This window comes from Vigna angularis, chromosome 2 (assembly GCF_016808095.1).
Source record: "Vigna angularis cultivar LongXiaoDou No.4 chromosome 2, ASM1680809v1, whole genome shotgun sequence".
In the NCBI taxonomy this organism is placed as follows: domain Eukaryota; kingdom Viridiplantae; phylum Streptophyta; class Magnoliopsida; order Fabales; family Fabaceae; genus Vigna; species Vigna angularis.
In genome coordinates this window covers 48,379,505-48,395,220 of record NC_068971.1, presented here as the reverse complement: position 1 = coordinate 48,395,220, position 15,716 = coordinate 48,379,505, and the positions used below count along the sequence as shown (strand labels likewise).

The window sequence follows — 15,716 nt, the reverse complement described above, 5'->3', positions numbered from 1 at the left end:
TCATCGTTTTAGAATGAGGTTGAAATAGTAAGTGTTGTATGGAAAGACGATTTTTTATAATTAAGGACATGCAGATCCACAAGTTGAAAAAAAAAGATTTCAAGATAACTTTGTTACATTGTGAATTTAATTTAAATATGCTGATAACGTAAAAAAATTATACTTCCATTTCATTATGTATTGTTACAGTGCGATTTATTTTTGGAATGCACGTGTTTGGTTATGCATGTTATACTGTTTTAAATTATATATCTTTTACTTTAGTGCCATGCATAATGAAAGACTCAAAACTTTTCTGTTTTATCCGGACATAACTATCTTATATTTATTTAAGATGATTTTTATAATTAAAAAATAAAAAATAATGTGTCAAATCAAAATATATTTTTTCATTTTCTTCTCTTGCAAGAACATCATGAACAAAAGCAAAATGGAAGAAAATCTTAGTTAAAAAAAAGGTATAAAATAATAAAAGTGGTCACAAGACAAGAAAAGAAGAACTACTCAATTCTTCACATAACTACCGCTTATAGCGGTTTCTCGTGTTCTCATTAAATCACACTGCACTTTTCTTTATTTCTTTTGTTACACAGACCAAAATGCATAACAACATTAGAACCAAACCCATAATTTACTTTTGACATTTCTTCTTTTGTACAATGTGATTATAATAATTGGGAATCCTTTTTTGAAACAGAATTCTTAGTTTGAATTTACACGAATTTAACTAAATTGAGTAAAGATTAAACCAAAGTTCTAATTTTGATTCGGTACCAGTATAAACTTTTGATCACATAACTTCATCGAGCAGAGCATCAAAATTAATGTAGAAAAAAGAAAAAGTAGAAAGAGAGTCCGTGACAGAAACGGTGTACAAGATGTTTATTTAGCAAGCGTGAACTTTATACGATTCCAAACGTAGTGTTGTGTGTATAAATCTGATTCCTTTTCTTCCTTCCTTCATTTTCTTTATCTCTCTTGTTAGTTATTACCACCTTAGTAACTCTTCCTTGATTAGCTCCGAAATTTTAGAGTAGAGAAAACATTTTTCAACAAAAATGGCTTTTCATCTGTTGGTAATGTCTGATTTGGGTGTGCATTATTGTTTGCTTCATTAGCCTAACAAAGCACAGTGTTTTTACCAACTCACCAAGTGCTGTTTGCCCATGGCGAGAGTTTTCTGGACTGCCATTGCTATAGCACTAGTTTTCAGCAGCTGGGTTGATGGGTTCGAAGGTTATTATGAACATCAATTCAATGAAACAGAGTTGTCTTTATTAGAGGCTCATGAAGCTTCCTTATCCTACGCCGGGAGTAATCTTCTGCTGGTAGGACTCACCCTTGTCCAAAATGCTGCTGCTAAAGGAGCAGGTAATCATCTAGTTCCAACCTGTTATTTTATTTATTTTTCATTTTATAAGCAAATGAATTAGCCTATGACTCAGTCTGGAGTATAACTGCTGTTGCCACCTCTCATTTTTTAATATTATGATGTTACTTGGAATGTACTTTGTCTGATTGAAATTGTTCTGTTTTCTCTTTCATTTTTAAAATTTTTTTCTTACAAGTTTTGATTCTGAACTTTTTAAGTACTAAGTCCTTGCAGCTGTGTCTCCGCAGCATTAATTAGCCTAGCGTGTCTCAATTAATTTTAACCAAGTAAAATATGAATGTTTCCACATGCAGGAACTGCAATATATTTAAGGAATATTTGGCATTGAACAGCAGTTTTTAACCATAATTAAGAATGCTTTGGCTTTAATTTGGTTAAATGTAATTCCTTTCTTTGGCTTTGACAGTTTGCTTGGATGGAACATTACCCGGTTATCATTTGCACCGGGGATATGGATCAGGAGCAAATAGCTGGCTTATTAATTTAGAGGTATTATTACTATCACTTGGCCTTTTCAATTGTTTTGTTTTGATTCATTTTATTTTTCTGAGGTAGTTTTTACCTCGTAAAACATGCATTGCAAAAGGTTGATATGTATTTCATTTTCACACTTGGAAAGCATTTGTAAATTGTAGTGAATGGGTTGTTGGTATCCGGTTTTTGTTATATGACATGCATAGAAACAAAAATGTTTTTGGATCTCTAAATGTCATTGAGATTCTTTTTAAAGCATTATGTACTGATCAACTTACTTCTCAGCTTGATAGGCTGTAACGGTTTATAGTGATGTTGAAGTGAAAATTGTGTGGCAGGGTGGTGGATGGTGTAATAATATTAGAACATGTGTTTATCGCAAGAAAACCCGGCGTGGATCATCAGATTTCATGGAAAAAGAGATATATTTTACTGGAATATTGAGTAATAAGGCTGAAGAAAATCCAGGTTCTTTTCAGTTGAAAAATCTGAGATGATCAAATTCTTCTCTTTTCTTTTCCTTGTTATATGCATCAGCCGTTTTGTTTGTTATTGTTCCTCATGTTCGTAGATTTTTTCAACTGGAATAGAGTAAAGCTTCGTTATTGTGATGGTGCCTCATTTGCTGGGGACAGTGAAGATGAGGTAGAGTTTGATATTCTGATGTTCCTAAAATTAATATTTTGGTTGCAAGAAGATGAAATAATAGAAGCTGTTACCTTAAAAGTTTAGTATAATATGTGGAATAGCATTCTGAACTGTTCACTTTAATGAGTACAATTTGAGAAAGATACTGTCAATTTGCATTTTAAATTTGCAGTGGAAGATTTTAACAACTTTTAAACTCTTGGTACCATATGGTTTAATGCTAGTGCAAGACTCTTTCACAGTTAGTCAAACAAAAGTAAATCCAACACGAAGTACAAAGGAAAAGGTTTAAACGCACACAGAGGACTAGTTTTGCAACATACAGATTCTATATTATATGGGCTTGTTTGGTTGAGTAAGTGTAAAATGGGAAAATTGAAAATACAAAACAGGTTGAAATGAAGACAAAATACATCCACCTAATGAATTTATTGTACCAAGAGACAACATAGTGATTTTCGTTCCAATCTTCTTAAGTGTTTATTTTTTCCTTCTTCTGAAATCTTTAAGTTTAGCTGTGTTTTCACTTGTGGAAGTGTGCTACTTGAAAGAAGAAATATCACTGTGGACGTGTGCTACTTGAATTCACTTGATGATCAATTAATTGAGAAATATTCAAACTGTATTTACTTTCATAAATTGTTTGTCAAAATAGACTGCTGAACTGCAATTCAGAGGACAACGTATTTGGACAGCTGCTATGGAAGATTTGATGTCAAAGGGAATGCGTTTTGCCGATCAGGTTATAGAAACTAATATGCATGGATATATATAATACTATGTCAGTAATATTTCTTGTCATGTAATGTGCATTTAATTTTGCTTCAGGCTCTTCTTTCGGGATGCTCCGCAGGTGGCTTAGCTACTATTATTCATTGTGATGAATTTCGTGGTCTCTTTCCAATGACCACCAGAGTCAAATGTCTAAGCGATGCTGGGTTGTTTCTTGATGCGTATGTGGCAAGCTGTACTACTTCATGCTTTCACGCAATTTCCACCATATCATAGAATTTTCGTTCTTATTTTACTGTCCAATTGTTGTTCCCTTGTAATTATAGGATTGACGTATCTGGCGGCCATACACTGAGGAACTTATACAGTGGTGTTGTAGGATTGCAGGTAAGACAGTACGATTTGTTAAGAAACTACTTCCATATTCAATTATTTCATGGTTGTCTTGAAAATTTGACTTATAGTATGTGTTTCAACAACAGCTACAAAACCAAAAGCCAGCGTTGAATATAGTATGAAATCATGTTATGAGCAGTTAAACTGTATTCTGAAACCAATTTTAATTGCAACAGTTTGTATGGTTTGAAAACTTGGTCATTTACATGGGTATAAGCTTCAAGGGATGCTGATAAATATTTGTTTAATCATTGCAGGGAGCGCAGAAGAATCTGCCTCAAATTTGTACTAATCACCTTGATCCCATCTCGGTATTCATTGCCTTGTACCAAACATTTAGGAATATCAGTTTCATTTAAACGAATATGCAGAAAAGGAATGCATCATTGTTTCTTGCTCTTAATTGAACTTTCACTGACTTGTTTTCTACTCCATTTTCAGTGCTTCTTTCCTCAAAACTTGATTGCCAGTGTTAAGACCCCGTTATTCATTCTTAATGCTGCTTATGATTCATGGCAGGTAAATTGTGTCACTTTATCATCTGGTAATAAATCATAAATTCTGGATCATTAAATTAGCCGTTGTTGATAAATACCTATCCATGCTTATCATCAGATCCAGTCCAGTTTAGCTCCTCCATCTGCAGATCCGCATGGCTATTGGCGTGATTGTAGATTAAATCATGCTAAATGTACTGCACCGCAAATCCAATATCTGCAAGGTAATAAATATGATGTAGAGCAATAGCATTGATTAAGTGGAGGGAGGCCTTTAATATGTTATTCAAGTGATTGAGATATTTCATTATCTCTTTGGTACAGGATTCAGGAATCACATGCTGAATGTTATCAAAGACTTCGCAAGAGCAAACCAGAATGGCTTGTTTATTAACTCGTGTTTTTCTCACTGCCAAACTGAGAGACAGGATACATGGTTTGCTGACAATTCTCCTGTTATTAGGAACAAGGTGAGTCTGACACTTTGGACTAATGCAATGTACGTGTCAGTCTGACATGTTGACCTGCGTTTGTTTTCGTAATGTGATCTGTAGCCACTAGGGCCGGGCACAATTCACTTAAAAACCATAAACTATAGTTTATCTATACTGTTTTGTACTTAAAAAACTTAAACTATTTTTACTAAAAACCAATTATACTGTTTAATAGTTCAGTTTGAAAATACTAAACTTATTGTATAGTTAACTGTTAACTGGAGTTAACTAGAGTTTAGATCATTCTCTGTCTCAATTTTCTCTCAACTCACGGCCACCGAAAGCTTGTCACTGTGCCCAAATGATGAACACACGTTTTCGTGTATAATCTCCAAGGTATTAAAATGTAATTTTTTTTCTTTTCTGAATTGTCTAACTTGAAAACAAAACCGTAATACTTTCGAATTGTTTAATTGAAAAGGGGAAGATGATGTTTATGTAGGATTCTAAAAAATTTCTAGAAATTTTGTTTCAAAAATGAGTTGAAACATGTAGTATCATAGTTACTTATTTTAATAAGATTTCTTATTTTTAGATCTATTGATTTTATAGAATTAAATTAGATTTAAAACTAATTGTTGTTAAAAACTTGTTTCAATAACCTTATTTAAAAAATTTTGTTTAATAAAACTTATTTTGAAAGGCTTCGTAATAAAGAAAACATATCATAAAAATTAAAATGGTCATTTCAAAAATTATAGAACAACAATTAATAATTATGGGATGCAGTGAGCAAAAGCCTGACACGTATTACTATTCATAAACAATTTGCAGAAAGATTTGGATCACTGTTAATTTTGAGCGCAATGCTAATATTTAACAGCAGTGCCAAAACATTTCGTTAGTTTGAGTTAAAATAGTTTACTGAACTAAACTATAGTTAACTAAAAAAATACTTTTTTTAGTTGAGTAAAATTACAACATAATTAAATTGTAATGATAAATAATTATAGTAATGATAAATAATTTTTGTATTAATTAGTTGTTCTTAAAAAGTTAACTATTATTATAATAATTATTAAAATAAAATGATATTATTAAATTTATACTAAAATAATTATCTATTTTAAAAAAAACTAAATTTTATTATATTGTAATTATATTTCAAAAACTGGTAATTATTTTTATAACTTAATAAAATTAACTATAATTGTAAAAATAAAAAGATAAAAGTACTTATGTAAATAATTATAAAATATAATATTATATATATATATATATATATATATATATATATATGAGAATTCAGAAAAAGGTGAGAAGAGAAGAAAGATGAGAGTTTTTATATTAAACTAGATAATTGTCAAAATAAAAATATTTCGAATAACGCAAAACAGAGATAAACAGAAATATTTTTTAAAGATTAAGTTTTTAATCTATATAAAATAATATATAAACAAATTTATATTATTAAATTAAACTATATTTAATATGAGAATCAAATTTTAGACATTTTATATTTTTAAATTAATAATAAATAGTAATGATAAATAATTATAGTTATTAATTTAATTTTAATAATATGATAAAATAGTACCAATAATATTTCATTAATTTTTTTAAATTTTTTATTATAATTATTTACTAATTCTAATTATATAGATTTATAATTTAATTTTTTTAAATGCTGTGATGTTATTGAATATTAATTTATTTGTTTGTAATTATTAAAAAAAAATCAAATTGAACTAATTCTTTTAACTTTATCGATGATTAGCCATTGACAGTTGTACTAGTGCAAAACTACATTTATTTATTAGAAAAAGGTGCATTGTAGTTAACTGAATTGTTTTATAGTTAACTGAACTAAAAAGTAGTTTAGTTCAGTTTTTGTGAACTATTTTCTAGTACAGTTCAGTTTTTTTAAACTATTTTATAGTTAATTGTAATAGATTTATAGTGCAGTGCAAATAGTGCAGTTTGCCCACCCCTAGTAGCCACTGGACTGCTCAAAGAAAATAGGACGACCAATATAAACCATGCATATTAATACTACATGCTATGACGTTCACTAAACAACATTGATTCACCTGTAGAAACAAACAACATAGGAAGTTATAGATGGTTTTTAAATATGCTGCTACATAATAGTGATTGCTAGCTATTGCTATTAATATAATATAACTTAGTTAAATTATGTTCTAGATATTGATCAATGTGCTTGTGCAGGCTATTGCTCTGGCTGTTGGAGATTGGTATTTCGATCGAGCAGGTGTTAAGGTTATTGATTGTCCTTACCCTTGTGATAATACGTGCCATCATCTGATTTTCAGATGAGCCAAAGTTCATCCATCATCTCATTCATTTCTGCGCTACTTCTCATAAATGGAGGATTATGTCATTCAATTAAATTATGGAAAACAATAAAAAAAAAAAAGGAAGCTGAAAAATGAAAATTTAATCTATCGACCATTACCATGTTGGGAATGCCAAGGTGCAGCAATAACCAAATGTTATAGTTTAGTTCCCTTCTAGCTTACAATGAAAAAGAACGTGTACCAACAAAGTTTGTCACACTTAGTAGATTTCTGTGTTTTGAACTGTCTTAGGAATTTGATTCATGATTGTGTATGTGACAAAACTTCATTACAAAAGGTAACACTCATTTAAGTACTTTACGCCATACTATTGCTGTAGAAGAAATTAGAAAAAAAAAGAAAAGGATGAATTTATCTGAATTTAAATTGTTATTAGCCCCCTGCCCTTGCTAAAAAATAAAGTAAAAAACGAAACAATCATACGTGAGAATGAATCACTCGAAACATTATCTTAAATTGAAGAATAGCAAGGACTTCTTACACCTTATCAAATTTCTTGGTGCACCCCATCAAAAGTTTCCGGAAAATTGTTTCCGTAATAAAAATGGGGTGATTATCTACAGAAAAAAAAAATCGGATTTATTTTAATGTGTTCTGGAAACTGAATTCCGAATGATAGCGTGTAGGGAGTTTGAAGAATTTAAAAAAGCCCACAAAAGCTGAGGGTGGGCGCACTGTATTGGGCTGGGTAAGGCCCAAAGTTGCTTATGTTGCAGTTGCCCAACCCAATCACTTACTAATTTCCAAACTGTTTGGACAAAAAAAAATTGAAACATTCAATGCTTTAACTACACTTAGCCATGTACTGCGTAGAAGTCATACATATGAAGGGGTGGATGAGTCTCACGTTACTTGATCTGATTAACTCTAACTAAATTTGATTGGTTCAAATTATTGATTAAGTTCATATTTTAAAATTCAAGTATCTTTGGTTGGAATATCGAACACATAAAACTTGATTCAACCAGAACTAGTATTATTTTACACAATTTTTTATGTTCTGTTGTAACTTTATAATAATATTAATGTTGTATGATTTTATAGTTTTGACTTCATTAAAAAAAATTTCATTTCATTATGATTTGCTATTCTGTATTATTTCATTAATAGACTCGATTGTACTTAAAATTAATCAATTTGTAGCTAACCATTTCAAGAATATGATTTTCATTGAGAAGGATTCAACCCACCGTATCAAACTTACCTGGATGACTTTGCATATGATTTTTGTTATGATATGCAATATAAAGTTGGTCATGCTTAAGATTTTATAGAGAACATTCTGTTTAAAACGTGGGTTTAAAGTCGCTAATTTTTAATTAGAATCCGACATTAACATAGTCCTTAACACTGGTTCCTATTCATAGTGCAATACGTTAAACTTGAGCCTTAGATTGTTACCATTGCCTAAAAACTGACATAAATTAACCTTTCTCCCGGATCAAATCTTCCGACAAGGTTATTTAATAATCAACACCGTCCTTATTAGTTCAATCATTATCCAAATCATTTTATTCATCTTTGTCATAATCAACAAATTGTCTATTGGTTACTTTTCTATTAAATGTAGATCGTCTTGAAGACAATAATTAAAAATGAAAACTTTTGTTTATGAAACATGATACAGATATATTTTCACCCTTACTTGTAATTAAAAATTATTTTATTATTTTTTTTATCAGAACCGTGTGTTTCGAAGCAACTTTGTGAGGTTTGTTTAGCAACAATATAAATTAGTTTATTATGGAAGATCAAACATGAGATTGGTTTGCCATTATCTGATTATCCTACCCGAGATTTTTGTTGTGTTCTTGGACAGTGATGATTGTAGGGTCATAGAAAATAAAGCCAATAATTTGTTTCACATGGTTCAAGATTCTAAACATGGAATCTTAAATGTCCATAAATTAAACAACGAACAAGCCAGAGATTATTTAAAGACCAAGACCAGTTATTGAATTTGTGCGTGCACATGGACAATATAAGGACCATTTTTCAAATAATTTAATTTAAGAATGTGAAGGGGGTGGCTTTAATATTTGTAACTATGACTCCAGAATTTGTCCTTATCTATCAATAATAAAACTTCAATTTTTTTAAATATTCGTCTTTCTGCATACCTCTCTGATTGGATGATGTAAGAAGCTTAAATTGAAATATACAATAATTTAAGTGGATCACATAAATTACAATTTGAAATAGTTGAATCAAATTGCATACATTAACGAGTGATTTTAGATAAAAAAAGAAATTGAGTTTAATTTGATCTTACAAAAAAATTAGATTAGTTTGTAAGTTATTACTAAAATTCTATCCTATTTGAAAACGTGTTTTTTCAACAATAAGTTATGTTCTTCTTAAATTTAAGTACTGGTATATAATAGTTTAATATTTAAAAGCTACATTACTGTAATAGTTTATTATAATTTAATTCAATTCAATATGAGAAAAGTAGGTTATGCAATGCAACACAGAAAGTAGGAAGGAAATAAGGTGTTGAATGCAATTTTATGAAACTTTCTATTGTACCACAAAAACACAGAGTGTAGTGTGGTCATTTGAGATAAATCTCTATTTTATGATGCAAGATTATCTTCATACAAAGTTTAAACTCTGGTTGTTAATTAATAATAATTTATGTATTGGTTATTAATTAATAAACGCGTTTCTTCATTTAGTAAATGACATTAAATAAGGGCTTAAATCAGTTGTCATAATTATACATATAACTAAAAACAATTATAAGTTTAATAGATTCTTTATTAGTTAACCATTAATGATTCAAGTATTTAGTCATAATCAATATCTATTAAAGTGGCATCGTGTGACATTAGGTATTTAGAATCAAAATATACTAAATGACTTGTTCATTAATTGAGATGATATCCGATTAAAGGAAATAGTTTTACCATTTTATGAAAAGTATGTTAGTGATAATGATCAATATCTGCTACTTTTGAGTTTGTTTAATAACCATATACGTTCTTACCAAGGGTTTATACGTGTAATTTAATAAATTAAATTTATTTTATTTTTTTATTAGGTGAAATTAAAGATTATTAAGTCCGGATTGGATTCGAATTAAATTTTATTTTATTTAATATTTTAGTTTTTATATTTAATAATTTAATTATCAACTTATGATTTACTTCCGGATTAATTTAGATGAATTAATATGATTCATGATAGATGATTTTTTTTTTATAAAACTTCTATTTTAACTTCGAATAAATAAAATCAATATATTAAACATTTTAAAAATTACATAAATAATTTCAATGATTGTTTTTATGATATATATAATTTTATATAATTTATTGACAAATTTTAATAAAAGAATATCATATTAAAAAAATATTTAAAATTTAAAATATATCCATACATTTATAAATATTAAAATTTTACTTTCAAATTAAATTAAATATCAAAAATTTATAATTTATTATTTGATAATTGTTTATTTTATTAACGATATTTATTTAACATTATAATTAACTCTAAATCTAAAATGTAAACGTTTTCATCACTTTTTTTAGTTTAAACGGTGCATAATTAAATGAATAAGTGAATTAATCTGTTTAATTAATTAATTTATAATAAATTAAAGTAAATTCAGATTTTTTATCCCGTTAATAAACAGATTAAATGGAATTACTTCCTAATCAATCCATAATGAACGGGTTGGAAGACGCTGGGTGCATATAACTCGTGCTCTAAATTTGTTTGGAAATTCTGCGGTGAGGATTGAGAGTTATTTATTCTCGTAAGATGTTATTAATAATATTAATTTTTGTGTGTGGCTGTCATTTCTAATGTCACTCAGACTAAACAACAAGGAAACCTATTTCAGTGTCATGAGCTGTGGGACCCATTCATGCAGAATTCTATCGTCACAACTTCAAATTGGTACTTTTTCTATCATGCAATAAATATCTTTTCATATTCAACTCATTTTAAGTTTCAAATCTTTAATATATAACTCTATTCAATATTTTTAAGAAAAAATACTATTCCAACGAATACTTATCTCCAGTACAAATTAAGCAAAGTGTATCAAAGTAAACGACAGTTCTCTTAATAGATGGAATTTCACTTTATTTAATAATATTATTTCTCGAACACTCTCCAAATTATGAATACATTTTTCAATAACTCTTTTTTATTCACTCCTCTGATATAAAGTTTAAACGAAAAGTATTTTAGAAAAAAAAATACTTTTGAATTAAGATAAATAGTGTGTCTTCTAAACTAATCAAAAGAGTTTACTTTTGATTTTGATTTCGGTGTAATTAAAATAGAAACATAGTTCAACAATTGAAAGCTAAAATTTGTAAACAATATTCTTACAGTAAACTTAAAGAAAGTATTTATCTATCTGAGACATAAAAAAATGTTATACAATGCAAGCAAACAAGATCCAACGAGAGTTGTGTCTCTTTTTTTTTATTATTTTCAATTTATAAATTAAAAAAAAAAATCAACTTGGATGGAAGGGGTTGAATTTTCTCCATTAATTTCAAGCTATTAATTTAAAAAAGATTGAGGTAAAACATTGAAAGAAAGAATGTAATTTAATTTTTAAATTAAGAGCTATATAATATTTATAAAATGTGTATCATGATATTAAATTTCTATTAATATAGTATTGTACTGTTTCATTTTAAAAATAATTAAATTAAAATAATATTTATTATAATAAAATTTTCCTTTCTTTTATTTTGTGCAAAAGCACTAAGACAGTGCTGCAACATTAATATAAACATATAGTTAAATGTAAAATTTAAAAAGTACATGTATATAATTAAAACGATGGTGAAAACTGAGGAAGTTACATGGACCATGCAAATTTAAGTAAAATGTGTAGCATTGTTTTACTTTTTAGTTGCCCCACTTCTTTATAATAAAATTTTTGTTTTAAGGAGATGGATTCTGGAGAATGAATTTAAATAGATTTAAAAATGATGATAAAAAATTATTAAAATTTGAAAAAAAAATTGCGTAATTTGAGATGAAAATTTGTAAAAATTTGAATACGATGTTATAGGTATGATATATTTAAAGAAAATGTTATCAAATAAAAATAAATAATTACAAACATAATAATATTATTATTAAAAAATTGAAAATAAAATTTATAAAAAATAGTGAATAGGATTGATAGATTAAAAATATATTTTAATTGGTAAAATAGAATATTATAATTTTATCCCAAAAAGTAAGTGAAAATAAATTGTAATCAGTTCGTTATTATTAGACGTGAGTAACTATTTAAAATGAAAAAATAAATATTGATTAAATTATATTAAATTAAAATTTGGTTTGTAGAAATTAGCCATGCTAAAATTTGATAAAAATACAGTTAAATGAATTTGTTTTTAGTACATTTCATAAGGTCTCTCACTAACGAAGATATATTATGTATATATAAATTTATGTTAATTTTTTATTTTATTCTGTGAAATTTTGTTTGTACCGATCATCTTTGATAATGGGAAACAACACAGTACCACAATATTAGAAAGAAAGAAGGCGTTAAAGAAGTTGGGATGGCCCTTTATTAAAGTGAATTAGTCGGTGTGGTGCCATAAATTTGGGTTATTTTGATTTTTGTACGTTGCAGAGACTACAGCGTTGAGTTGGGAATTAAAACCGTCAAACAGTTTTGGATTGCGTAGATTAGAAAGACGTAGGTGAAGGGAAGAGTAGAGTAGAGTAGTAGTCTATAATTTTCTTATCTTCACTCGTTAAGGTGAAAGGGAATGGAGCTAAGGTTTGTCCAATAAGTGTAAACACTCTTTTATCTGTATGAGACAGTGATAGACACCCATTAAAGAAAAAACGGTACCACGACACAAAAGAAAATAACTTCACTGGATTCTCAATTGGAAAAGGATCAAGTGAAAAGCTGACTGTGTAGTAGCAAATCACGGACACACAAAAGATCATCATACTAGATTTCAAACTATATTGTGTCATACGCACGCTCCATCACCTTAATGGTAACTATTACACAATATAGCAACAAAACAAAAAAAAAAACTTAATTCAGAAAAATAATGCTCACTTTTATCATAAATTGTATGTAGATCCATATGAATACTGTATAAGGAATCGAGATCTGTATGGAACAAGCCTTATTCTGTGTTTAATGAACAAAGTGATGGAAGAAGAAGAAGAAGCTTGAATCAATCACAAATATTAGTTATACTGTAACATAATGCTGATTGCTGAGGTGTTTCTTTTTTGGTATAAATCGGACACATTTACAATATCAAAAGAAAAATTTACAGCACACACCTGCGGTCAGAACTCACGACAAATTTCTGACCTACTTCACATTGGAAATGTCGGCATCTTGCTCCACTCTTTGGTTGAGGTTTCCACGTGTTAAGTACAGTCATTGCCTGCAGGCTACAGGGATTGTCCAAAGGCTACTGAAAATCTCTGGAGATCTTTGCTATATATATCCGAGGGTTGAAAGTGCTGGCTGTGGTGCCAACTGGTACTTGATTCGTCTGCTATGAAGGCTGTTTCTGGCTTCACCTCGTCACTGTAGAGAGAGTGAGTGGTTTGATGCTGCTGCACTGTGCTTCCCAGGTAAAAAGGGGTGTTGTTCAGATACTCGGACCATTTGATGTCTTCTGCTTCTGATTGCAAGGGTACCACATGAGAAGAATTAGCATCTTTATTATCTGTCTTGGTGGCAGATTCTGCCTGCAGCCCCCATGTTATTGTGCCATGATCAAGGAAGTTAGTGCTGCTTTGTAATTGGATGCTGCAGCTACTGCTCCCATTGCTTTTGCTTGCATTGTTGTTGTTGTTATTATTGCTGAAGGCACTTCCTTCCCAGTTCTGAACCCCGTCAGAAAATATGGAAGATGGGTTGTTGTTATTAGACTGGAGGCTGACAGTGGGCTTTACATGTGTTGAGAACACAGAATGGAGCATGGTGGAATTCAGCTCTGACATCATTTGGGAAGATGTGGAACCAGGAATGAAACAAAGTGGGGTGTTGTTGGGGTTTGCAGTAGTGAGTCCCATGTTTGGTCCATAGTTCAGGTGCTGGAAAGGGAAGTATCCCATTCCCATCATATCAGAACTAGCCATGGAGCTGTTGTTGTCATGACAAGTGCCAAACCTGTCTAGGGTGCTGCTGCTGTTGTTGCCACCACTGCTGATCTTTGAGGTAGCAGAAACTTCAAGGGGATATCTATCCATTGGCATGGAAGTAGTACAAGTTATGGGCTTTTGTTTTGGTGGCTCAACAACACTCACCTCATTGGAGGCTTTCTGATTGCTTCTGTCAGCCGTGAGAGGCTTGTCCTTGTCATTCTCAACCTCAGAGAGGGGTTGGTGTGTGTTTGGGTCAATGCCTCTTTGCCTAAGCTTCTTCTTCAGACAGGAATTCCATAGATTCTTTATCTCATTATCAGTTCTTCCTGGTAACTGGGCAGCGATCTGCGACCACCTGGTACACCCATCAAAAGTTCAAAACGCATACAATCCCATAAACAAAAAACATGTATTACCGACAACCTGCAGAAATCGGTCCACCGAGAATTCTTGTAGTGGCAACAATCTACATGAGGAAAAGCCAAAAATAGCAACAAGTTGGAACACAATAACAGTACCTGTTGCCAAGGACTGCATGAAGTTCAATTATGGAGTTCTCTTCCTGCTGTGAGAACGCCCCTCTCTTCAAATCTGGCCTAAGGTAATTAATCCACCTTAATCTGCAGCTCTTGCCACACCTCTGAAGGCCTGGCATAGAAAGGAAGAAGAAAGTTTGAGAGAGAGAAGGAAGGGTAATAATTAATTAATTAAAAAGAGTTTTGTGTTGTGCACACGCTGCAATACTGATAAAGTGATGAAAGATTAAGTGTTGCACAGTAGTGGTACCAGCCAGTTTTGGAACGGAGCTCCAACATCCATGGCCATGTTTGGTGATGTAATTCAAAAGCTTCTCGTCTTCCTCAGGAGACCAGAGGCCTTTACGAAGCTTCTGTTTGTAGCAGCAAGAGTGTCTCCCCATGTGCACTATGGCTGCCTTAAGCGATTTGAAATGTTTGTTAAAAGCGGCAAAAGTCTTGTGTCAGAACCTACGTGGATCGTCAAGAAGGACACAGGAGCTTTGATGTGAATTAATGGGAAGCGTTGGAGCTTAAGAATTTTGCAACTTGCATAGAGATTCGAATATATAGAAGGAGCCTTATAATAAGAAGGGTGATTGGACACTGTCGTTTTGAAATTTATATATCTGACCTTCCAGAACTAGCTTCATCTTTTTTCTTCACGAGACATTCCACATAATTGTTTCGGTCCCACACTCTCATCCAACGCTCCTCCTGCAACTCCTCTCTTATATCCAACGGATCACATCCCACCAGGGAGGATCATATGCTTTGACTTATTTATGAGAATGTCCCACCACCACCATGGCCATTCAGGTTTTTGTTACCAGAAAATAGTCTTTGCACTTTTACAGCCAAGAGTTTTACACTCCCAATCAACTACTACTTACAACAACAACAACAACAACTACTAGTTATCCAAGGTGAGTTTGTGGTTTGAAATTGATTAATACTATATAATTCATTTTTATATTGTAAAAGATAGAGAAAGATGAGACAGAATAGGTTAAAGTGTGTGTTGTTTAGTTGATTAATAAAAAAGAGTGATGTAAAGAAAATAGGATGTGAATAAGAAATGAAGGGAAAAAAACAGTTGAGAAATGTGTAAATATGGGAAAAGTGATATTGGTTGT

At 30.5% G+C, this 15,716-nt stretch overlaps 2 protein-coding genes across 2 annotated transcripts; one reads left to right on the top strand and one right to left on the bottom strand.

The window, feature by feature from the left end:
* The first annotated feature begins 911 nt into the window (after positions 1 to 911).
* LOC108329377 (pectin acetylesterase 12) lies at positions 912 to 7,278 on the top strand. The gene is made up of 12 exons (XM_017563549.2): positions 912 to 1,371; positions 1,800 to 1,882; positions 2,206 to 2,335; positions 2,439 to 2,512; positions 3,171 to 3,257; positions 3,344 to 3,468; positions 3,574 to 3,634; positions 3,901 to 3,954; positions 4,085 to 4,162; positions 4,259 to 4,364; positions 4,465 to 4,610; positions 6,804 to 7,278. The coding sequence occupies exons 1-12, from the start codon at positions 1,167 to 1,169 to the stop codon at positions 6,909 to 6,911; spliced, it is 1,257 nt and encodes a 418-aa protein (XP_017419038.1). The 5' UTR covers positions 912 to 1,166; the 3' UTR covers positions 6,912 to 7,278.
* Positions 7,279 to 12,806: 5,528 nt separating this feature from the next.
* Positions 12,807 to 15,139, bottom strand: LOC108326995 (transcription factor MYB61). The gene is made up of 3 exons (XM_017560640.2): positions 14,852 to 15,139; positions 14,584 to 14,713; positions 12,807 to 14,420 (listed from the first exon to the last, which is right to left on the bottom strand). The coding sequence occupies exons 1-3, from the start codon at positions 14,982 to 14,984 to the stop codon at positions 13,364 to 13,366; spliced, it is 1,320 nt and encodes a 439-aa protein (XP_017416129.1). The 5' UTR covers positions 14,985 to 15,139; the 3' UTR covers positions 12,807 to 13,363.
* Positions 15,140 to 15,716: the final 577 nt, after the last annotated feature.